The sequence below is a fragment of the Procambarus clarkii genome, chromosome 75, assembly GCF_040958095.1.
Source record: "Procambarus clarkii isolate CNS0578487 chromosome 75, FALCON_Pclarkii_2.0, whole genome shotgun sequence".
In the NCBI taxonomy this organism is placed as follows: domain Eukaryota; kingdom Metazoa; phylum Arthropoda; class Malacostraca; order Decapoda; family Cambaridae; genus Procambarus; species Procambarus clarkii.
This window is the reverse complement of record NC_091224.1, coordinates 22,670,470-22,696,356: the sequence shown is the minus strand read 5'-3', so window position 1 is coordinate 22,696,356 and position 25,887 is coordinate 22,670,470. Positions and strand designations below refer to the sequence as shown.

At 37.7% G+C, this 25,887-nt stretch overlaps 2 protein-coding genes and 1 long non-coding RNA gene across 7 annotated transcripts in view; 1 reads left to right on the top strand and 2 right to left on the bottom strand.

Annotated features, from left to right (window-relative positions):
- Positions 1 to 377: 377 nt before the first annotated feature.
- On the top strand, positions 378 to 14,839 carry LOC123771718 (uncharacterized). 4 transcript variants are annotated; one of them, XM_069313300.1, is made up of 5 exons: positions 378 to 814; positions 7,549 to 7,665; positions 10,269 to 10,371; positions 10,896 to 11,533; positions 11,706 to 14,839. In XM_069313300.1, the coding sequence occupies exons 2-4, from the start codon at positions 7,555 to 7,557 to the stop codon at positions 11,528 to 11,530; spliced, it is 849 nt and encodes a 282-aa protein (XP_069169401.1). In that variant the 5' UTR covers positions 378 to 814; positions 7,549 to 7,554; the 3' UTR covers positions 11,531 to 11,533; positions 11,706 to 14,839. The 4 variants fall into 4 exon arrangements, with proteins under 4 accessions (XP_069169401.1, XP_045620385.2, XP_045620383.2 ...); XM_045764429.2 differs by lacking the exon at positions 378 to 814 and adding an exon at positions 941 to 1,034; XM_045764427.2 differs by lacking the exon at positions 378 to 814 and adding an exon at positions 1,421 to 1,444.
- Positions 4,885 to 11,247, bottom strand: LOC123771722 (uncharacterized). The gene is made up of 4 exons (XR_006774560.2): positions 11,116 to 11,247; positions 7,683 to 7,713; positions 7,326 to 7,397; positions 4,885 to 7,046 (listed from the first exon to the last, which is right to left on the bottom strand). It is a non-coding gene; the product is annotated as an uncharacterized lncRNA (long non-coding RNA).
- Positions 14,840 to 16,710: 1,871 nt separating the features above from the next.
- The window catches only part of LOC123771723 (nocturnin), a 35,252-nt gene continuing 26,075 nt past the window's right edge, over positions 16,711 to 25,887 (bottom strand). For both annotated transcript variants that reach the window (XM_045764430.2, XM_045764431.2), the window contains exon 5: positions 16,711 to 24,657. In XM_045764430.2, the coding sequence (XP_045620386.2) occupies positions 24,094 to 24,657 (564 nt within the window). In that variant the 3' untranslated portion in view covers positions 16,711 to 24,093. The remainder of the gene's footprint in view (positions 24,658 to 25,887) is intronic.

Below are 25,887 nucleotides of genomic sequence, written 5' to 3'. Positions count from 1 at the left end.
ATAGTGTTCTCTTTTGCCGACAGATGGCATCAGCTGTATCATTATTACTTCCGAATTCCCTTTAAACACTGATCTACAAATCCCGTAGCTTATGATAAGGTTTTATACAATTTATGATAAGTATTAGATAACTGGAGTTCCGCAATTACTTTTATTTATCAACTGTTCAGGATATAAATAAATAAATAAATAAATGTTTATTCAGGTAAAGTACATACATACAAGAGGTTTTACAGAAATTGATAGATTTATAGATAGAGCTGGTACATACAATGTCTAAAGCCATTAGATTCAGATTCAGATTCAGATGTTTATTCAGGTAAGGTATATACATACAAGTGATGTTACATTAATGGATTGATATATAGATAGAGCTAGTACATACAATGCCTAAAGCCACTATTACGCAATGCGTTTCGGGCAAGAAAAACATTAATATCAAGAACTTAATACTAATTGAGCATAAAGAATAAAAGATGTTGAGAACAAATACAAATAAAGATAAAAAAAAGGGGGGAACATGACTGAAAAAGCAGCACAAATACAATAGGTTGACAAACAGTGTTGATTAAAAAAAAAGAAAAAAAAAGAAAATAAAAAGAAAATAACAGACATGGGTTGACAATAGAGGAGTGAGGTAGATTACAGGGAATTTATTAGGTAGTGTTTAGTTTTTATCTTAAACTGGTTGAGAGAGGTACAGTCTTTAACATGGTTGGGAAGGTCATTCCACATTCTGGGCCCCTTGATTTGCAGAGCATTTCTAGTTTGATTAAGACGTACTCTAGGAATATCAAAACTGTATTTATTTCTGGTGTGGTGCTCATGGGTTCTGTTACAACCTTCTATGAAGCTTTTAAGATCAGGATTGGCATTATAGTTTAGCGTTTTATATATGTATAATACACATGAGAGAATGTGCAGTGACTTAATGTCTAACATATTAAGAGATTTGAGTAGGGGTACCGAGTGATGTCTGGGGCCAGAGTTGGATATTGTTCTAATAGCGGCTTTGTGTTGGGTAATTAGAGGACGTAAGTGATTTTGGGTAGTAGAACCCCAAGCACAAATACCATAGTTGAGATAAGGATAGATAAGGGAGTAATAGAGAGTCACCAGAGCAGGGCGTGGTACATAATATCTGATCTTAGAAAGAATGCCCACAGTTTTTGAAACTTTTTTTGATATATTTAGAATGTGTCCCTGGAAATTCAGCTTGTGGTCAATGAGAATGCCAAGGAATTTGCCATCTAATTTGTTACAAATTTGGGTATTGTTTATTTTGAGATTTATAAGACTAGAGGATTTATTGCCAAACAGAATATAGAAGGTTTTGTCAATGTTAAGGGTGAGTTTGTTGGCAGTTAGCCAAAGATGGACTTTATTTAGCTCAGTATTTACTGTGGCATTTAGAGCAAGAGGGTCAGGACTGGAGTAAATGAAGGTTGTGTCATCAGCAAATAGAATTGGTTTGAGGTGTTGGGAGGCATTTGGAAGGTCATTAATGTAGATGAGAAAGAGGAGAGGGCCAAGTATGCTGCCCTGAGGAACACCAATGTTGATGGGTAGGGTGGGAGAAATTGTATTATTCACAGAAACATATTGGAGCCTGTCAGTAAGGTAGGACTCGAGGTATTGTAGGGAGTGTCCTCTGACTCCATAATGATGTAATTTAAAAAGAAGGTTATGGTGGTTGACAGTATCAAAAGCTTTACGCAGGTCCACAAATAACCCAACAGGGAGCTCCTTTTTATCAAGAGCTGTATGAATCGAGTTAAGCATACTAATAAGTGCATCGTTAGTGCTTTTTTTGGGTCTGAAGCCATATTGGCAAGGGCTAAGTATATTGAGTTTGGCTAGATATGAGTAAAGCTGCTTGTATATAAGTTTTTCAAAAATTTTTGACAAGTTTGGCAGGATTGATATAGGTCTGTAGTTGTTAACATCTGTGGGGTCACCACATTTGTGGACAGGCGTTACTCTCGCTTTTTTTAGAATATCTGGAAAGGTTTGGAGTTCAAGTGACTTGTTGAAGAGCAAAGCAATAGCAGGGGCTAAAGATCTGGAGGCTTTTTTGTAAATTAAAGTTGGTATCTCCTCAAGGGCACCAGACTTGGTTTTAAGGGAAAGGATTATCTCATTGACGTCAGTGGAGTTAATAGGCTTTAGGTACAGAGACTGTGGATAGTTACCTGTAAGATAGTCCTTAATGTCAGTACTGGAAGATGGAATATCATTTGCAAGGGATGAACCAATGGAAGAGAAGAACCTATTGAACTCAATAGCAGAATCAGAGGCTGAAAGCTGACCATCGTTATTAGACAGGAGAGTCGGTTTGTTATTTAAAGATTTCTTTGATCCCAATATTTGTGAAATTGTGCTCCAAGTTTGTTTAATGTTGCTCTTTATTTGAGTAAATTTATCTTCGTAGTAATTAGTTTTGGCTCGTCTAATTATCTTAGTTAGCAATAATGAGTAATTCTTTGAGAATTCTTTGGAGACAATTCCTAACCTATACTTCTTCTCAAGGTCGTGTTTTTTGTTAATGGATTTCAGTATTCCCTTTGTAAGCCAAGGATTGTTAAGCCTTTTGCTTGTGACTTGTTTTGTAAGCCTAGGACAGTGGGTGTTATAAAGGCTAAGAGTTGTTTGTAGAAAAGATTGCACTGCTAGGTTGATGTCCCCTATGTTACCTAACTCGGACTCCCAGTTGACATTTTCAGCAGCAGTTATAAAATTGTTTATAGCAGTTTCATTGTGCAGCCTAAAGCTTAACTCCCTTGTTTCTAGAGGTGGTTTGCTAATGTTAGTTAAGAGAAATTTATTTATTTATTTATTTATTTATGCATATACAAGAATGTACATAAGGAATGTGAGGATACAATTATGGTAATTACAGTCTTGTAAAGCCACTAGCACGCGCAGCGTTTCGGGCAGAAATGTGGGGTAGTGGTCTGTAGTGCTATCGGTGATTATACCTGAAGTAAGCGGAGAGGTTATGTTGGTCCAGATGTGATCTAGAGTCGTGGCAGTGCTATCAGTGATTCTAGTAGGTCTAGTGATTAAGGGTATGAGGAGGCAGGAATTCATACAGTTGAGGAAGCTAACAGCAGTAGGGTGTTCAGGCTCGCAGAGGTCAATATTAAAGTCCCCTGCGATAATTAGGTGGTAATTATTACCACCTAATAATTACCACCTAATAATTAGCTGCGATAATTATTACCACCTAATAATTAGCTGCGATAATTATTACGCAAAGCGTTTCGGGAAGGAAAAACATTAAAGACTAAAACTTAATACTAATTGAGATTAAAGTATAAAATGTGTTGAGAATAAATATAAATAAAAAAGGGGGGAACATTGCAGAAAAAGCAGCACAAATACAATTAGATCGACAAAGAGCGTTGTTTAAAAAAACAGACATGGGTTGACAATATATTTATTATTTATTTATTTATTTATTAATATATATACAAGAAGGTACATTGGGTTTGTGAGAATACATTGAATAGTACAGTATTTACAGTCTTGTAAAGCCACTAGTTATAAGGGTAAGGTGGGTTACAGGGAATTTATTAGGTAGTGCTTAGTTTTTATCTTAAACTGGTTGAGAGAGGTACAGTCTTTAACATGGTTGGGAAGGTCATTCCACATTCTGGGCCCCTTGATTTGTAGAGCATTTCTAGTTTGATTAAGTCGTACTCTAGGAATATCAAAACTGTATTTATTTCTAGTGTGGTGCTCATGGGTTCTGTTACAACCTTCTATGAAGCTTTTGAGATCAGGATTGGCATTATAGTTTAGCGTTTTATATATGTATAATACACATGAGAGAATGTGCAGTGACTTAATGTCTAACATATTCAGAGATTTGAGTAGGGGTACCGAGTGATGTCTGGGGCCAGAATTGGATATTGTTCTAACAGCAGCTTTGTGTTGAGTAATTAGAGGACGTAAGTGATTTTGGGTAGTAGAGCCCCAAGCACAAATACCATAGTTGAGATATGGATAGATAAGGGAGTAATAGAGAGTCACCAGGGCAGGGCGTGGTACATAATATCTGATCTTAGAAAGAATGCCCACAGTTTTTGAAACTTTTTTTGATATGTTTAGAATGTGTCCCTGGAAATTCAGCTTGTGGTCGAAACATTAGTTGACACAAAATGGAGACTTTGCTGACAACTTCACTACAACCTTAATTATTAAGCCTTAAAATCATCCAAAATACTAAAATAAGGAGCCATAGGTGGTAGCTATGTACACAATAGGTGAACTATAGAGCCTTATTAATAATTTTAGCAATAATAATTATTATTAATTATTTAACTTTGCCTAAAGTCAACTAGAATTTCTTTATTTTCACGGTTTATTGCTGCCCCCAGGTTGCTCAGAGGCAATCAGAGATGGTAATCAATTTCCTCCTTACGAGGAAATGATTTAGATAAATTTGGAGCACTCTTGTGCTCATTTCCACAAGGTCTCCGTGTCGTCTGTAACGTACGATTATGTTACGTTGTTGGGTAGATTAGATACACCGTGTTTAGAAAGTTTCATATCTATTTAGTAGTCGGTTGTTGGCATTGTCGTAGACGTTCAGACGGAGCTTGGAGCAGGGCAGAGCTGAGTGAGGCCGGAGTCATGGAGCTCTATGCGGGAGAGCGTGGCGGCTCGATGGGGAATCGTGAGTGTGTAAACTCCATGGGGAGCGAGAGCATTAGCGACAGTCTCGCTTCATGCAGGTCGACGATCAATCCCCGACCGTCCAAGTAGTTGGGTACCATTCCTTACCCCAGTCCCATCCCAAATCCTTATCCTGACCCCCTTCCAAGTGCTTGTAACGATTCTATTGTTACGTAAAGTATGGTGACAAATAAACACAGACACTAAGATACTATATATATATTTGGTCAAATATACAGAAGTAAACAGGTGATACTTTGGTGTGAGTTGAGCGCACTGAGCGTCGGTACAGTATCTCGCAAGTGTCTGCTCTAGATCACACTTGAAAGTAGACTAGTTAATGTTTGCTATTCTGCTGCTTATATGCTCGGGCAACACCTCACCGTGTTGCCCGGGCAACGCCTCACCTCATTCATCTCCAAAGGTTGACAGGAATATTAACAATGCATTTGGAGCGAGTATATTATTGGGATAATCTACTCGCTACATGCTATATAGTCGTAATGGCTTGGCGCTTTCTTCTGATAGTTCCCTTTCCTACTGGTCGACCTTGTGGAAGTCCCCTGTGTGGTATGGGAGGGAGGTAGTGAGACTTGCGTCAGGGGCTGTGATGGGGTCCAGGCCATTGGCTATGTACAGCACATTCAGTTCCCTGATGAATCGGTGGTGGTCCGGCAAGCCTCTCCGCCAGTCGTATGAGGCCAGGGATAATGCCTGCACATGATGCAAGGGGCGGCGAGGGGTGCTGGTTGGACCTTGGGTCCCCATTGTGAAGGATGGGTCGACTGGTGGGGAGGAACCACTGTTGGTAAGACTGGAAAGTCTTCTAGTTGGTTGGTGGGAGCTGGGGTGTTGGGTATATCGTCAGGGGCTCTGGTGGCGGGGTTAGGAGGGTTGGCTTTTTTTTACTTCAACCTGGGCCTTGATTTTTTTTTTCATCCTTCGAGATGGTAACAAGATCGCCTCCGGGGAAGGGGAGTGGCAACAGGAGCATGTGTGGTTAAGGAATGAAGATGCGAGTCAGAGTGAGGGTGGTGGTGAGAGCTGGGGGTTAAGGGAAGATAACGACAGAACCAATAAACACCTACAAGTCCACTAGCACAGGGAACCCACCCCCACACAGTGAGTACATAAGTATGTGTACAGTGAGTACACATAAAATGAGGGTAATATTAGTAAAGGTGCATCATGGTAACTCTCCCACAATAATTACAATCTTTACCACTAGATGGCAGGCTGCAGGCTTGGAACCCATTAGAATAAAAGACAAGCTTCAGTTTTTTTTACCACAAGAGATCAAGGGGTGCTCAACCGAGTTGCGGTGGATAGATGGATTGTTTGTGTAGATGAGAGACTGTACTTGTGGTCATCCTTGAACCCGTTGTTGATATAATATATATTAAACTGTGTAACTAGCCTATCAAGACTAACTTGGCTTGGGGACTCCACAAGCCTGTGGTAACTGCGTTAAATAACATAGGAATCATAAATTACCCGACAGGTAAACTTACCTGATTCTTGCGTCACGCAAAAATATATTTCGTTCACATTTATCAGTTTAGCGAACTCGACAACGTATCGCACCATCATGGCGAAGTCCTCGGGTGCTGGCGCCGGCGGGGGGTCTTCGTCGTGTACAGTAGTCCAGCATCTTGATGTACTGGCTTGACTCCTGTCTGACTGACACTCACACAGAAGAGTCCAACACAGCAACACACACAGCAAAGTTGATCTTCCCATCTTAACTATGCAGGCCAGAAATGACCGCTGCATTATGTAGGAATGCGGAGGAATTTCTGATGGAGTAGAAAGACAGTTGCACAGCGCGATCCGCAGCGCAGCGTGCGGAGCGCCGTGGGGGCCTATATAAAGAAGAGAGGAGAGGTCATGCGTTCTCTCTTGCTCCAGTCACGCTCCGCTTCACAAGTCAAAGGAAAAAATTTTTGCTTGGCCACCAGACCACCTCCCCCGCTACAAACACGTTTCGCTTCGCAAGAAAAAAGAAAAACTTAGGACTCTTGTGTTCTTGGGACTTCCAGAAGCTATGGAAACTACGATTGCTACCTCGATCACAGCCCCCACCCTGGTTGAGTTTAACTCCGTGGGCCCTTCAACCTCACATGCTGAAAAGCTAGGGTCGGTCTACACTACTCAACTTTCTCCAAGGTAAAGTGGTATCTTTAAAGTATACGACTGCAGGTGGTGCTGGTAGCTTCTTTAACTATGAACCGGCTCGTTAACTGCTTGTTTCGGCCGGTGGCGTGAGCTCCCAGGTGAGGTGACGGGCTGTGGTGAAGGGGGGAGACTGGAGGTACTGTCTAGACGTCTGGAAGTAGTTGTAGTTGTTGTTCTTGTGGCTGCAGTACCTGAATATATAGATGTGGTATGATAGAATAGGTGATGATGGAGCAGGCCGAATCTCTTTCTAGAGATTTTACCATGACAGTATTCTCTGACAAAAATGGAAACTGATTAGCCAAACTTTGTGATAGCTGAAAGCATACGTTAAAAAGGTGCTTGCATACAATTTTATAGTTTATTATTTAAATCCAGCATGAAGGCCTCTTAATGGCCATCTTTCCTACACTTAAAGCAGACTGGGATTGAGAGTTTGAGATCACTGTAGTTTACACAACTTCACTCACATTGTAGATAATGACAGTAGTCACACTCCTTCTTTACTACCACACTTTGATCTCAAGGCATGTAACACAAATCTATAAAAAAGAAAATATTTGAAATTTAAATTTCTAATAAGTAATTATATGTAATTTACAGCAAGTTTAACTTATAAATGAAATTTAATTCCTGAATTTTGTGTGTAGATATAATAATTTTAATTTGTTTTGACTATTATACTGCGTGCAGGTGGTGATGTCGTTGTGGTTTGCTCAGAGGTATGATAAGGTGCATTTCTCTTGCATGCACCCGGGCTGGGTAGACACTCCTGGTGTGCGAAACTCTCTACCGCAGTTCTACGAAGAGGTAAAAACAAATCTTACCTCTGTTTATTCTGTGAGACAGTCAGGTGATCTGGAATTATAAAAGTTTTTGAGACATTAACAGCAGTGAAGTAGAAAGTTATTTTATTTTGTGTGGCACTCTAGAAAAAACATGTAATACTAGTTCATAGTGGTGAGTTGCTCTCTTCAACTGCATTAGTAAGCAAAATTCAACCTCTTTGCCTCTGTGACTCTGCAAAAAAATTAGATTTGGAGTGAGTATAATGTTTACTCACTTCTGTAGCGAGTAAACATACTCGCTACAGATTTCCAAGGTTTTGCAGCCACCTGGGAAAGCTCTGTACATACCTGTGGCCATTCAGGGAAACCTGTCATCCTGGGAATCACAGCCCCAGGTATCCACATGCACCTGGACAAATGCAGCCTCTTGATATCTAAGGTTTCTCCAGGCTGTGGTTTCCTTGGTTTCATCTCTACCATCTGCTAAGCACTTACTAAACCTACTGCACCTGATCTCATTTTGTGGCTCTGGGTGAACCGTGAGTCTGGGCATCCACAGCCACCCAGGGAATGATAAACAGTTTTTTAGAACTGTGCTACATGCCATAGCTCCTCTGATCTTATCTCTGCCATTAGCTCAGAGATGGGGCTAGAGGAAACAGGGCATGCAGAAGGGAAACCTAGTTGTTGAATATTCAGGACTGTGCATACCCAAGAATGCAGTCAATGGGACAAAAAGAGCGAGATCAGATGCAGTACGTTTAATGGGAGGTGAACAAATAGCAACAGAGTCATGGTTCCTGAGGCAGCAGTATACAGCCTGGGTGCAGTTATCTGGCTCCACAATTTTCCCAGGGCCATGAGTCAAGGTAAATTGCATGAGATGTAGTGCTAGGTGAGCAAATAGTACAGTTGAGATTGGGATCTCCAAATTCTTGGAGGAAATGCAGCCATAGGCAGGCAGCCTGATGAATGTTGTACACAGCAGCTTATCTTACTCTGTGCCCCAGTTCCACTTAATGGAAGATATATCTACTGCACTTTACCTCACCTTGCAGTCCTGTGGGAATTAGTCCAGGTCCCTATGACCATCTGAAGAACTACAGTGCAAGGTTACTGAGATTGCTTCTACTGGGCTGCTGTTCCCCAAACCTCGATTCTGCCATTTGCTCACTTCCTCCTAATCTTACTGCACCTGACCTCGCCTCATGGACCCAGGGAAGCCATGGTCATGGCCAAAACCATCCATGGTACAATGACTGAAAATAAACTTGGCACTGTGACTTGGAGGGGGGGGGGGGTATTTATAATGGCAGGCACCTAACTTCTCACTACTACCTCTAACTGCTGCTGCTCACTCAAAACATGTCCCTGAATATATCATCCCTTTAATAATATAATCCAGTACTCACTGTACCTTGGATGGTCACCCTCCACACACAATGGATCAGAGGATTAACTTAATTTTCACATAAAATAACACTAGAAACCTCTCACCTTCTTTCAGTGCATCAAACATACAATATCTCACATTGGGTATGTGGTGTAACCTTAGGGAAGTACAGAACCACAATGGTTTTATACTTCCCTAATGGATTATCCTCAAATGTGCAGATTTTTCCAGTGACATCTATGTACATTGTCACATGTCCTCTTGGTTGCCAATCAAGAATACAGAATTCTCTACAAGATGTCCATACTCCTGCAATAAAAATAACTAATATGCTCCCACAACAAAGATAGCATTTGTATAAACAGTACACGCATTAGTTGGTTAGTTTATAATATATTTCTGGTGGTACCTGAAAGCCCCTTCCCTGAGCCATGCTTCATTCTATGAGTGCTCATAGGAGAGAGACGTCCTCAAACTCCTACTGGTGATGACATCCAGGGGTCTGATGCACCCATACCAAAGTCGCTAAACACTTTACCTCACTGGTGCTGAGTGGGCTGAATAAAATACTGAATGGATCTAACCTCAGGTACTTAAGTCTCTTGACGTGTGAGTGCTTGCACCATGACCAAGGAGGACAATGACCTTTTGTAAGTCCGAAACTCTCCTGAGTTGCACTTGATAGGCTTGCCTGAATTCTTCATGAACTGGTAGTGATGCTTCAGGGTATCTGTAGACAGAATGGCTATTCTTGTAGTGCCACTGACTGATCTCTTCTCGTAAACTTGGCTATGGGCCTCCTTGCCTTCTGCGTCAGGTAAGTGCTGAGGAACACGAAACACAGTCTCCTTTGCCCAAATTTGATGCTGAACCAGTTACCGACTCCCATATTGACCTTGCCGCAGCTAGACACAATAAACTTTTGTCCTCACTTAGAAAGAACCAGGGTCAAAGTAGTACTCAGACTAACCCAGGAAAAATCACTTGTATTCAAAACCTACCTAAATGTGCTCTGCTGAAAATAAACAGGTTATATGCCAGGCCAGATCATGTATAGCATAACTATCATACTGGGGGAAGGAGGGACAAGTAACTTTAACAATGTGGAATGTAAATGGGGCATAACTTTAATTTGCAAAAAACTTGCATTGTCTTAATGTCTTGCTCTCCTAAATCAACCAGTGATGTAAACCCATTAACCCCTTGCACCATAAAATACTTACTTGGTGCAGATGAAGGCCAACCTGAGGTCACCAGCTGAAGGTGCTGACACTGCTGTCTGGCTCGCTGTCTCAAAGGCTGCCCTCAAACACCCCAGTGGACTCTTCTTTCAAGGTACAATACACCATGATTGTTAACTTATGTTGACCAGTCCACACACTAGAAGGTGAAGGAACAACGACGTTTCGGTCCGTCCTGGACCATTCTCATGTCAATTGTGACATAATTGACTTGAGAATGGTCCAGGACGGACCGAAACGTCGTCGTCCCTTCACCTTCTAGTGTGTGGTCTGGTAAATATTCTTTAGCCACGTTAGTGACTCGTCGCCTGCATTGTTAACTTATCTTGCTTATGTTTTGCAAATGCTGTCATAAGGCTGCTTTGTTTTTCTGGAGCAGAGCACTGCTTCCTTATAATATACAGTGCATTTTGAAATCATTCACTGCCTGTTATTCTGCCGTTTTTTAATCCTAACAAAGAATAATATAATGTATTGGTTAATACATTCTTTAACCATGAATATTCATGTTAATTTTACTTTTTAAATAGGCATGTTTATTTTACAAATATTTTCATATTTCCCACTTGCGAGGGGAAAATATATATTTATATAATGTTTACAACTCTCACTTTTCAGATCGAATGCCAGTCGCAACTCACCTACCTCTTGCTTGGACAAAGTCATCTATAGAGGAAGAAAACTTGCTAATGATCAACATAGAAGCACTGCGTGTGAAGGTATTAGGTACCCTAATGATGACGGCCAATGCTGGTAATCCTGATCTTGCCGAAACTAGAGAAACTTCCTTAACTGAGCCAATGGAAACTTTGGAAAAAGCTGCAGATGAGAAACTTGCCTTTAAAAATCCCTTTCCTGATGAGCCCCTTGCTGATACATCTTCAGCTAGAAAGGAAGTTCTTTTTGCCCCAGTCATTTCTGAGACATCGGTTCTTGAGGCGGCATCTCCACCTCCCAAGGAGGCATCTCCACCTCCCAAGGCGGCATCTCCACCTCCCAAGGAGGCATCTTTGCCTGAAGAACCAAGAGGTCCTGCTGAGTCCAAAGAGGAGGAGGTGGAGGAATCACTTGCAAAATCAGAGCTTCAGGTGAAAGAGGTATTTGTTCCTGCAGAACCTGAAATAGTGTGTGTGTTAGATGCTGTTCCATTAGAATCCTCTTCTAACACAGAGTGCACTGCCACTGTAAAAACCCAAGTTGAGGGCATTGACTTGCAGCCATCTGAGGTTGATCTAGAGAAGTCATCCACCTGAGAGGTTAGTAATTTGATTACTTAGTAAATAGTAAAGTTAGTAAACAGATTTTGTTCTATGCATGTAAAATGTCTGACTACTTACTTATTCCATCAATTTGTATCAACAGGTAACATTTGTTAAAGCAAACTGTTATAGTATCCTTGTAAACTTAACACAAAAATGCCTCTTCCAGATTCCCCAAAATGGCAGTTATAACTAAGAATTTGACTCTGCCTGTTGTGAAGACTGCTAAAGTATAGTCCAGACCCAAACTTAATGAGTAAGCAGACCATTGTCTATTTTCCTTGTGCAGCTCATCAGGAAAATGATATATTAATCCACAAATACTTCTTATCCTCTTTCTGATTACAAAGGAAAGATAGTTTCTGGGGGCATTTCATTATACTTTATTCCATTAGCTTGGCTGAGAACAAAAATACTTTATTAAATATTACTTAGTATGATTGTGAAACTGGTATATAGGAAGGCAGCAAATGTAGGTTATAAGATTGTAGTGTGAGAAAAACCACTTGTATGATTATGTGCTTATCCCACATAATCAGAGTTGTAGTGCTTGTGTACACTTGCACACACATTAGTAGGCCTATAATATTGACACAGTGATCCTTGTTACAGCTTGTTGGTCCTTGATGATTACCATTCAGAAATGTTAACACTTTTGTATTTATGAATTAAAAATGAGCAAATGTGATATTCTATAAAGCAAATTTAATAGACTTAACTGTACCAAAGATAAAAGATCACCAGAATTTATTGCAATTTATGTAGATATTTAGCTGTACAAATTATACCTTCCTGAAGCTCCATATGTATTATTAGCTCGAGCGAGAGCCTACACATTACAAGCCAAGAGTTTGAACCATCTGCATCTCTTGCCAGATATTAAGAGTTCCATATGGCTCATACACACTGTATTGGATAACTGAAATTGGTACACATGTTACAAATATATAGTTTTGCCTCTATGCACATTTTTTGTTTTGATTTCTGTGGATTTACTTTACCTGTTATTTAACCTTACATTAGTAGTGGAGTGTTTAAACTTCCATCAACCAAGTAAAATACAAATGTTACTCTTCACCAGTGTGCATCACAATGACAATTTAATACAGAGAATCACATGATAGCAGAATATTAATACCTGTGTAAATCCATTAAATCATATCAATGACTATTTAATAGTAATTAAATTGCACCAATAATAATTCAATTTTGTAATTTCTTAACTACAAAATCTTAGTAATTATTTTTTAATGTATGTGCAGGGGTGATGAAACACCCAGATCACTAACATAGGAAGGGAAAACTTCACAGCACAATAATTCTAAATACTGACTCTTTAAGCTGACAAATATATCACTAATATAAACATTTAAATTAACCAAAATCATTGGAAGGTGATGAGTCACTGTTCCTATACAGTGATATTATAGAAAATGAAGCACAGTACTGTAGACTGAATAAAGAAGACCATCAACCAACAGTGACTGATGTATGGTAGTATGAACTAGTAGTAGAATCTTCTATTCAGAGAGATGTACGCCATACCTACTTAGTTACTGGGGAAAACGATTACAGTAACTGTTGTGTATGTTCTGATTTGATAGATATTGCAAACAGGTAATCTACATCTAGTCCTACTCCAGTACAGTGTATTGGGTTGTTTAATGGATGCTTTAGCAATAGAAGGTATAATGAATTGACAAGGTTTTGTAAAGTGTTCAAACTACAGTATTTTCATTACCATCGTGACCAAGACTTACCGACCCCAAATTATAAAAGTAGCAATTTGTCTGGCCAGATTATACCTATAGGAGGACATTCATGAACATAATTTGAAATTAAAGGATAAAAGTTTTTCTAATGTCAGAATGCATGCCATGAGCATTACTCTTTAATGGTGGGTTACATCATTATATATTGATGTACTATTTCTTTATCAAGGCGTGATGCTTAGCCACTGACAAGAGTAGCATGTGCAAAGCCTAGTGAATATTTCATTTTGCAAGATGTTTTCAGGGCTGATAAGCTGTGATATATGTTACCCAGTAAAGTATTTACATATATACATACATATCCCTCTAATGAAGAAAATCTGTGATCGTTGGGTTGTGCTAGATGTGTACAATAATAAAGAAGCAGGCACTGACTTACCCTGTGCCTGTGTAGGTAAACCAACATCTAATCGAGATGTTGATTTCTAGAATAATATAGGCAAAAAACACCAAGGCAAGAAGAGATTAATTGTAGATAAACCTTTACAGCAAAATGTCAACAAATCCAACAGATACACAGGGCTAGTGTTCATGGAAAATGTAACAATGCTGAAACTTTTTACTTTGTTCCCTGGAGTAGTATTCGGTAGTTGCAAGATTCCATAGTCTCCTAATTTTGTTTTCCTGAGACTTGCTAACACTATTGGCCTCTACGAGGATAGGAAGCCAGCGGCTTGTCAAAGATCCCTCCATTTACCTTCATCTTTTCCAGCTGTACTTTAAAACCCAATAGTTATTTTTGGCATTAATGGCTTTGGCGGGTAGACAGTTTCATGGGTTTATAAACCTGTTGGTAAAAAAGCATCTATTCTCAGTCCTACATTGTGTCTTGTTGAGCTTGAAACCATTGCTCTTTGTTTGTATTACATATGACCTTTTGAAGAAATTTTCCGGATCAACATTCTCCAACTTGTTCAGTACTGTATTTTAAACGTTTTAATAAGATCCGCCCTGTCATACCTGGTTTGTTAGCCCTGTGGCCCTTAACTGTTCCTGATCTGCTAGTCGACTTAACTCTGGAATGAGTGTCATAAATCATGTTGTTTTCTTTGACAAGTTCAGGGATACTAAAGTTCATTATGTGCTGCCACCAAGTTCTCTTATGAAAAGCTTTGTTGCTGTTGACACTACATACATGCTATGATGAAATAATTTACAAACCTACACACTATCTACAAATAGTCTACTCTCATCTTGATGTTTGTCTTCAGTGTTGTCAGCACTTTGTGCTTCTTCAACACTATGTATTTACTATCATTACTGTGTTCTCAGCAGTGGCCACCTCTCATTTTGCCATATTACAATTATCAAGTTTGCACCTCACTCCAAACTGGTAATTATGATCCATTTTCTTTACTCTGAGGTTAAATGGTTCAGCGTTTATGTTGTTCCCAAAGCAACATGTACAGTACTTATTAAAATAGGAAGTTGTGCCATTTAACTGTTTTAATACACAGTATATACCCATTATAAAAAATGTACTTACGTATTTATGCATGTTAACATTATGAATAAAACATTAATATTTAAACTGATATTTGTGTATCCTGAAACGAGTCATTTGGGAGCATGCTGAACTTGGCTACGGTGTTTTCTTGCCTACTTGTGCTTGTCTGTAAACTAAAACATCTTTGTGACTTAAGGAATCTATTTACACAGTATTCACTACATACAGTTCTGGATAATAGTCAAGCCCCAGCAAATCATAATATCAAGCACTAATACTATGTTTATTAAAATTATTATGAGATCAGGTTTCTATTATCTTTTGCTGCTGATATGACAGATTTATAAATGCTTTTGTCAACAGCTAGAACAAATTTCCCAATAAGCTAAAAATGCATTCAAGCATCGCCAAGAATAGGCCATCAACATGTTGACAGAACTGGTGTTGAAAGTGTATCAGTGGCAACATTTCAGGATTACTTCTGTTTACAAACTTGGTATATTTTTAGTACCATTATCTGATGCTGACTAAATGACCATTTTAATCAAATTGAAATTTTCAAACTCATCCATGTGTAATGCTACCTTGCTAAACACATTAAGTTCCCATTGTTGAGGCGCAAGAAGCCAGTTAGGCTTAGAGGTTCACCTTGATCAGGGGTTCTTAATTGTGGGTATGCATACCCTAGGGATATGAGAACCAAATAATAGAGGTATGGGACTATCTGAACAATTTTTAAAAGTTAGTTATTGACAATAAGACTACAATTATCTTGGTCTCATGATTTCATTGTATTAAATTTGGCAAAAATATCACTAGTTGTAGCTAGCTAGTGTATTTGGGATTTACCATTTTCCTATATATAAATAATAAAATCCTTAAGATTTTCTTCCATCTGTTCTGTTTTAGTCATCCACATGTAAAGTAAAATCAACCTACTGACATCTTTTGAAGTCGAACTAGTACGTACAGAACTGGTGGTAACTTCAACAGTCTGGGAGGGGGCAGGTATGGGTGCATACCCTCATACCATTACATCCTCCCTTGAGGGAGTGACATGGCCATCAGGTGGTTGTTTTACATACAGCTTACTATTATCTCAGAACTCGAGATAAGATTATTTTTATTATCTATTAATCTATGATAATAGATTATTATTTCTATATACACCTGTACTGTACTTTGAACAAAAAGTTCCAAGCAGCACGGGCTACAGTGAGCCCGTTGTACTTACATCAGGGTTTTTGTAATCTTATATAGGTTAAGAACCCCCTGACCTAGACCATCCTGGACCTCATCCAGGATGCAACCTGCATCAGTTACCTAACACTCGTGTGCCCATTTACTGCCAAGTAACATAGGAATCTTGTACATGTTAACATTTTTCATCTTATACAGGAATCTCCCACAGTACCACTGAGTTGTGAGCCAACTGCACTGACAACCACATTATAATTTGCCAGCTAGTGTCAGTGACTAGAAATTCCTTAGTTGACTGTACTCCACCTGAAGGAAGAAATGTCTATAGCACATGAAACCTGTTTTTCTCCTCCAGCAACATAACCAAAAAATGCCCTGATCAGTGAAGCACTCACAATAACATTAATAGAAGCCCTCTCAATACCTCCTAAGCAGTATATGACTCATAATAATGCCATAAACACTGTGGCACTAATAAATCTTGCTTTATGTAAGTTTATGAATTGAATCAGAGTACTTTGCTGTATAATAAGGTTACACACCACAACATGAATGAAACAACTCGACATGCACATTCAAAACTTCACAGTACAGTATTTTACTATATAAATACTGTACTGTAAACTGTGCTGTCCTATATAACAAATATAAGGAAATAATAATCTTACCTTTGAATATCCTGATCTGAGCATCTTGAAGTTGAATGAGATGAGTTCTGAAGAGTTCTGATATGGAAGGTTCTATCACAGGCCATCAATGAATTGTTCTTTAATGGAGATAGTTACGAAGGGTTCCATCATAGACATGGATTATTCTATAACGAAGACAGATTAAGTGTTCTGTCACTGTACTTAATAATGTACACAAAGAAGGAAGAAAAGAGGAAGCAGAGGTGATGCTGGTGGTGTCACATGACTGACTCAGGGACCCATGTTGCATCCAAACTAGATTAACAATGATAAGTGTTGCTGCCTCAAGTGAGAGATGCATGTATGCATTTGATACTCAAATGTAAATGTAACATACATTAAATGCTAAAATATGTCAATTTAAATGCATTTTTTAAATGGCTACTAGTCTATCACCATAACAAGAACTGATAAACAAAATTTTATTTAACATTTCATAAAATCTAATATTCCTCTTATGAATATAATGATTTGAAGTTACATGTGTCAGTAGCTCTTCTGCATGTCATCTTGTAATAGATATAATAAAAGAAAACACCTGGAAAGTTAAAATTACATTTAGAAAATGTAATGAAGGTACAGGTAAAGGGATAAAATGAGAGTTCAGTTATATTAAACTTTTTATCTAAAAAGAACTCAAAATATTGGTTTAAAATTGTCAAAGACTTTGTACACAGATCAAATGGCATTTAGCCATGGTTGATAGGTAGTCTACACTAACACGCTCACAAAATCATGCTCCACTGGTGGTACATTGTGGGTCTCTTGCGTAGCCATTGGTGTCCAGCAGTAGTGCACCTGAGTGTACTGTTTCTAATTCATCTCTGTGTTTCTGGGGGTTTGATAGCACTACTAATTGGTAGGAATGGTAACTCTCTCTAGGTGTACCACTGCATTTGTATAGTGCCCAAATCTCAAGAAGTATATAAATAAACTGGAAATGGTGCAATGGCATGCTACAAAATGGCTTCTGGAACTGAAAAACAAGTTATGAGTTGAGACTAGACGCATTAAACATGCCAAAACTAGAAGATAGAAGCAAAAGAGGTGATATGATCACCACTTGCAAAATACTAACAGGAATAGACCAAATTGACAAGAATTTCTGAAACCAGCAACTTCACGAACAAGAGGACACAGATTCAAGCTAAGGCAACAGAGGAGCTGAAAAAATATTAGAAAATTTTCTTTTGCAAAGAGTGGTAGACGGTTGGAACAAACTAAGTGAGAAGGTGGAGGCCAAAACCGTCAGCAGTTTCAAAGCGTTATAGGACAAAATAATGTACTGGGAAGACGGGACACCACGGGTGTAGTTCTAGTCCTGTAACTACACTTAGGTAATTACAGGTGAAACATCAATCAGAAATTTTATGTATTAAAATTCTCACACTAACAATCTACACTGACAAAAAATAAATAGCAGGAAAACTTTAAGCCTTAAGACTTGTTTTTACAGATTTATAAAAATCTGTATAAGTATATTTAAATGGTAGGCACACTGGTGGTTGGCCAACACCATCTTTACAAAATATACAAACTCTGGCTTTTGCTCCTGCTTCATCACAATCTGTTTGTGGATTTGTTTATAGCAAACAGTGAATCATTTTTATTTTGCCATTTTTTATCATTATTAATAGATGAACCACTACTACTGTTGATGTCAGAATTGGACACCTTATATGAGCTCCTAGATTCCTCAAATCGATCAGATGCTGAAGATGACATGGTATGGGATGTGTGTACTGGGGGTTCTGGGGGTTCAAACATGGGTCGGGTGCACTGGTAATATGGACTGGATGTGCTGAGGATTCAAACAAAGATGTAATGGATTCTTCTAATGATTGATTTGCAACACTTAAGAGATACTAATCCTACAGCCAAAGAAGCAATATCGAACCCCCAGAGATAAACATGCATGTTTGAGCTGCATTAGAAATAGTACACTTGTGCACACCAGCACTGGACACAAACGGTTACATGAGAAACCACAATGCATCAAAGATGGACCACGCTGTCTTGAACATGTTAATATTTAATACAACGCATGGACAGCAAATTTAATTATCCTCATAAATTTGCTTTCGTAAAAACTAACTTAATTTGAACATCTAATCTCTTGTAATACAATTACGTACTGTAACTTAAATGTCTAAAATAAATTTAGAAGGGAAATTACTGTACCAATATAGAAAGATTCTCTTACTCTACTTACATCTGATTCTTTTCCACATAGCAGAAAAGTTTATCAGAATCTCCATTATCACATTTATAAATATTACCATTAAAACTACATTGAAAAAACACTTTAGCAGCTTTCAGCGGTGGCAACACGGCATTGTACACATGACAGCGAGCAACACACGCACGCACACACACACGCGCACACACGCACACACACACACACTTAAATACACCACTGCCAGAGTAATGGTAACGGACAACCCATTAACTTATACAATACTTTAATATATAATTTGAAACTAGCAAAGATATTACTGTACTGATAAATTTAAAGCATTCAATCAAAGACAAGAGTACATATAAAGGTCAATCCTTCTTATGGTAACATTCACTAACCCAAGTATTTACTGCCTCATATATTGTACAGTGTTGTTTTCAGATTATCATAAGTGCATTCTGATCATACAACCTACACAAAATTACCTACATTCCTTAATCTAAGATTAAGACTTAAGCAAAACACTGTGTGCATTATTGGCCTTGGCTTTGCATAAATATAGTACAATAGAGTACGCTACAAGAAAATGAAACTCACTGTACATTCAATGTTTGCAAGTACTATTTTCTACAGTAATACTGTACTGTATTATTTATATTATTATGAGCTGATAATGTTTGTAAACTGACTTAGCATGTTTGTAGTTTTTATAATGCTGTAATTGTTACAAGTTTTTGTTTAATTACGTTATCCAATTTTTATGTTAGACACTAAAAATCATACAGTAATGCATTTTGATCTTAATCCTTAAAATATATTACATTTGAGAGTAGCTGAAAGAATTTGCTGGATAACAAATACTTTAAACAAGAAATTACCCCAGATGTGAAGAGAGATCTGTCAAGGCTCTATCATAAGGAATCACCAGTTGCAAACACCATTTCACAAGCAAAAATTGATTGTTAACAATGGTGTAGCTGTTGAGGATTTTGAAGACAAGCTTAAGTATCACGTGTAAATAAATACTGAATGTACATACCAAAATTTTGATTCAAACAGCAATTCAAGCTAATGAGATGATGTGAACGAACCAAGAGACTATTAACCAAGCACAGCCGCTAATAATCACATGTAAACAAACCGAGAGACTACTAACCAAGCACAGACTAATAATCACATGCATCTCAAGATATTACTGAGCATAATAAATATAGAGCTTTCATGGTCCACAAACTAAAAGTATTGGGTTTGGTCTTTAAACGGCTACTTCATCTCTATAGCCTTAATGCCTTGTTTGCTGCACCGAAAACATTTAAAACTTCTTAAAACATTTAAGCAGCTAAGGCCTACACCACTACATGTTATTTCCATACCTACCAGTATTCAAGGCTAACAAGCTACAGGAAAATGTTGAGGATTACATTCTCAACACATCAAACCTTTGACAATAAATTGATCTTTAAAGTAAAGTTACCAAGCAAATATCAATCCCACTACAGTAATGTAACTCTTAACTATTCTATTTACTGTGTTTACCATAAACTTGCTCAAATCACTGTACAAGTTTCATAAAATTACTTATATACATAATGTAATTTTTCCAATCTCATAACAATCTAGTACTGTATTACAGTAAAGTGTTGCATTTTGAAAATTAATTATCTTCAAATAAAATGCCTCAGAACAGTCATTGTTAAAGAAAACTTTTAAATAACTTACCAATAAAATCTTTAACAAAAAAATATACATTACACAATGAGTCAGCCCGACTGTCCAAACAAATACATACAGTTGTTTTCCGCCAAATAAAATAACACGTTGAATTAATTTCAAATGCAATGATAATGACACGGACACCATAGTCCTATGAAAATCAATTTTGTTTTGTATAATTAGTTATGCACACATAATTAAATCAGACACACAAATAAGGTCATACCTACTAGTGCTTTTAATATACTGTGCAAGTTATATTTAATGTAAATTATTGCTTTAGTCATTATTTATGTACAGCAGGTCGAGTGAATGTACTAAAATGAGCATGTGGAATGCATTAACATACAATTTACATATAAATACACCCTAAAGGTTAAGGCAGTGTGAACCCATGGACAAGGCAATACTGTCTATAACCATGATACTACGGTCTATATTCCTACTATAGTATTTCTATAACCATGCAATTATAAGTACATGATAGTTTATTAATTAAGTGATCTTGCATCACACTAACAAAAACTGCTAAAATTTTACACATTTAGCATACATTTTGATTTCTACAATTCTCAAATCATCAAAGCAAAAACAATTACTTATCCAGCCTGGTATTTAGACTATCAAAATCAGAGATAATTCCAAATTGATCTTCCCAGGATGACAATGTTTTTGCATCCTGTGGGCTAGCTGCCCTGACCGCTGCCTGGTGTAAAAAGAGTCATGTGCAAGAAAAGCCCTTACAATGAAGAGTAATGTGGGTGTGAGACTTGAGGTGAAGATGTACAAGGTGAGGAATATTGTTGCCACAATAAGTAACACAGCATAATACTTAGGTCTGTGTGCCAATGGAGGTTTTTTTATTAATACTGTTATTATTATATCATTATTACAAAATTAGGAAATGTTGTTGATATGTTGATATCCTAAGCTATGCATAGGAAGATATTACCTGATGTTATCAAGAGTTAATATTAAAGCATTATAACAGTAATAATATTCACATTAGTGGCAATGTATTCATAAAGATTGAATGTAGAAGGAAATACAGTGTGTATATGAAAGGTTTCAGCTGGGTACAGCTAAAAGTACAGAGACTTGGGGCTAAATGCTCTGATGACTGAAGTGGTCGATACAGAGCTCCCAACACGCAGCGGGGAAGTTGAACCCCATGACCAGGCAAAATACCAGTTTGTATTTTCTATAGTATGAATTCAGGCACTCTAATTTGAGGGGTGCCGTTGAGCAAGACACTTTCCTATCAAAGCTCAAGATTAAATACTTCTGGCCTTAGGATTGTCACAGAGACAGTCATTCTATTATAATTATAATTCTACATTAATTATGTCTAGACAGTGACCCAGCCAGACTTCATGCCTCCCTCCAAGACTGGTTGACAATACTAAAACGTTAGCGGACACGTTCACGTGCAGGTAACCATGGTAGGAATGCATGGTGCACACTACAGTTGTTCACTTTGCAATATTTCATGCAGCTACCTTAGTGTTTCGTGGCTGTGGAAAAGCTAAGGTATTTGTAGACATATTTAAGTGTAAAAATATAAATGTATGTGTATATAGTATATACAATGATGTCCACAATCAGTGATATACAATCAGTGATATCAGTGATGAACTAAAGCAAGATTAATATTTGGAAATACCAAACATTGTTGTACAATTTACAATAATGCCATATTCAAAGTTTTAATTAAAAAAAATTAAGTATGGAAGGGTCAAAACATAGCAATATTTCATGTATCTAACTTAATATTCAGTAGCTTTGGGAAAACGTAAGGAATTTGTATACTGCACCAATATTAAGGTGTGCATACAATATATATAAATGTATGTCAATATATAATGTACTGTATGTGAATATATACAATGATATTAAAGATCAGTGATATTGAACACTGATCTTTGATATTAAAGCAAGTTTAATTTTTCAAGACACTGAACATTGCTGTACAATGTAAAGTATTATACTGTCCAATGCAGGCCTGGAATTCAGGGAGGGGTCAAAACGTAGCAATTGTGAAGCACAGTGCACGTCACTGGGTTAGTCAAGGAGAGGTCAGCACTGGATGGGTAACCAGGCAGACAGCCTTACCCTTGGCTAGCAAGACCTTGATAGATCTAACAGGCTTCCTGTCCTTAACAGAGTTATACAGGTAGGGATGGTGACGAGGGAGGATAAGGGGACATGGGTGAGAGAGCAAGTATGCACATAAGTAGGGCATAAGCTGATGAGGTATAGTGTATATGCACTATATAAAAATTAAGTGGAATGCAGCAACTGTGAACTATAGTATGTGTTTACTAAGTGTAGTAGTCAAAGTATATGGTTTTTATGCAGATTGGGAGAGTACAGTAAACTACTGGGAAATTGCTCAGTGATGAAAAAGGTAAGTTCTGTGGTTGAAGAGGATGTGTAGATCACAAATTTGCATTCAGACAACTTGTGGAGAAGACAAGTATGTTGAACATGGCATTATTAACAAGGAAAAAAGCATAAAGTTAATAGAGGTGGATGTTAGAGCAGTTGTAGGAAGTAGTGCATGTTGGCAAGAGTTAATGGTATAATATACAACATGACAAACTAATATAGGTTCACACAAGGGATTTATATTGTATAAAGGGAAGCAAGTGTCAACCATGAATGGGAAATGGTATGTGACAAGGTTTGGTGGAAACAGTTTGCATGGAGAGAGTGAATGCATTTGTATATACAGTACTATGCTGGGATGATTCCCAAGGAGCACTGCATACCAGTCCTTAAGAAGTGGGATGTTGCTGTGTAATGGTGCTTGTGTGTCCATGATACTATACATTGTAAATGATATAATAAACAAACGAGTAATAGTATATATTTTTATCTATAATCTTCTTTCACTATCCTAATGACCTCCTTTCTCCAGATTGATGCCTTCCCAACTTATGGAAGAGTGAAACAGGGCAAATAATAATGTACGAATGTAGTAAACTGAGGGTACTTAATGTGCTGAGTCTAATCTGCATTATGAAATTAGAAAATAAATATTAAAATGGGAAGTGTTCAAATAAAATGAGAGCACAACAGACCAACAATGATCTCGACACCTGTTCACCAAGGTAAAACAAGATCAAAATCTATCAAGAACAGACTTAACAGCGTTCATGACTCAAAAGAAGCACTTGTGGCTGACCGAGACCGTACAGATCAGCAACCGAGAATACATCTCCCTCACTGAAGGTACTGGCCAAGTTATACTACAATGAGATATTTACAGTAGACCCCAGTAACCTGGATATACTCCAGGTTAAAACTTACCTCACAACACATTAAAAGCAAAATGTGTGTTAAGTCCCTAGCCTGTATATGTATGCAAAGGTGAGCAAATCTACCTTGGACTCTTGTTGCAAATACTCTAATTACATATCACTGTTTACAAATTTATAAGATTCAACTATTATTTTCTGACATTATATTGTACTATTTATACATTAGTATTTATATTATTCAACATTATACAATAAAATTCTAAAGGCCACAAATAGATTTTAAATTATTTGTAGTCAGGACCTAGCATGAGTCTGGTACACAACTGGTGATATATTACTACCAATTTCAAGTGAGCTCGTATCATTTCTGGTGTCCTTGTCAGCCAAAAAGGTAAAATCACAGACAAGTGAGAAGTGATCAGATGGATAAGACAGGTTTGGGACTCGTCCAGGTCCCATAGCTTTTTCTGTGGGAACATCAAGACCACCTTCCACATGAAGACTCACGGGTGTGTAAAAGATGTAATCTATGTTATGACAGCAGTCCTGGTCCCCTCTTACTTTCCAGGTCGAATACTGCGGTTCCTTCCCACCATTTAAGAGGGCATACGCCGACTCCAGTCCTGTTGTTCCATCGATCATGGTAGTATACACTGGCTCACTTGGCTCGGCATTAAAATCTCCACACACAATGGTGGGCCGAACCTGCCTGTGCTCATTCAAGAATGAAAGGAGGTCCTTGCCCTGCTCATTACGAAGACTTGACAGCAGTGCTCCCTGCCGTGCCTTCAGGTGGGTCGTCAACACCACCAGTTGCTTTCCTGTCGTTCGTTCCTCAAGTACCAATAGTATAGCTACCTGCAACAATGACATTCTAATAGGACTTTGATATTTTATTCAATCATAAATGTGCATATACAGTGTACCATTAAAATTATAGCATTTTCTCAACTTCATTGAATCTAGACCTTATAAGAACATAACAATCACAAAAACAACTAATGACAGAGGCAAGTCTGCTATTGGTGTGGCAATTTGTGCGATGTGCTTGTTGTATGCTCGGGTTAAGTATGGTTACATATGACTAGAAACAGAATGGGAGACCAAATAGAAACAGCTTTGCCCTAGGTTAAGGGGAGCCTTGACAAGTTAACCCCTGTACTGCGCACCTCTTTTTGACAAAAACTTTGTAGTGCAATTGTCAAGGACATATTTTTGTTGTTTTTATAAATGTTGAGGTAAAGTTAATGTCAAAATATTTCCACACTCAACTATTTTAATTTCAAAACACAAAGAGTGATGAGAACGTTAAAAAAACATTAAAATATAGCCTAATTAAAAAAAATGGACAACTCTCAAAACAGCATTTGTTGTTTGGTGCAGTACAGTGGTTAAGGGGCTTCATGTCTCTAGAAGAGTGTATCCCATTTTCAATCTAAAATACTGCACATAGCTTCTTCATGGACCTTTGGTACAGTATAAGGTATACCTTACTCAGAACAGAAAACTTGCACATATTTTACAGTAGACAAATAATTAGTTTCTCAATATACAATATGATATCTATTATGACATTTATGTGCAAAATTGCTGTTATATTAAGTAACATAAAACCACAGAACTGTACTTTCACATTAAGCTTAACAAAAACACACACAACCTAAACTAGAGAGTAAAGAGGTACATACACATGGTCTACAGTGCAGAGGACACACCATGTTCCACATGACTAAACAAATTACAAATTCTGATCTAAGCAAAGAAAATTTGCTAAGATACTAACTGAAGGGAAATGAACTCGTGACGAGCACTGGATTATGTGCATCGTTCGGTACATTTGCCTCCCTAACATTGTGCAGCTTCCAGAAGAAATGGTGCGAGTGGAGTCTGAGTCGTCTTGGCATACAGTATAGATCAGAAAAACTGGTTGGTTTATTATATTAAAATTGCATGCAATTTTGTTATTAAAAAAATATATATATAAATACATGTTCCATTATATAAGTAATAAACCCTTTTTTAAAAAACAGTTTATACAGAACAGAAGTATGGTTTATACAGTACCAGGGAAGCTCAGTCCCAATTTAA

Excerpts from the sequence above, each read along its gene's own strand:
- LOC123771718 (XM_045764427.2), top strand. Across the intron at positions 7,666-10,268 it reads TACCGCAGTTCTACGAAGAG|ATGAAGGCCAACCTGAGGTC; the intron begins GTAAAAACAAAT and ends TACTTGGTGCAG. Across the intron at positions 10,372-10,895 it reads CAGTGGACTCTTCTTTCAAG|ATCGAATGCCAGTCGCAACT; the intron begins GTACAATACACC and ends CTCACTTTTCAG.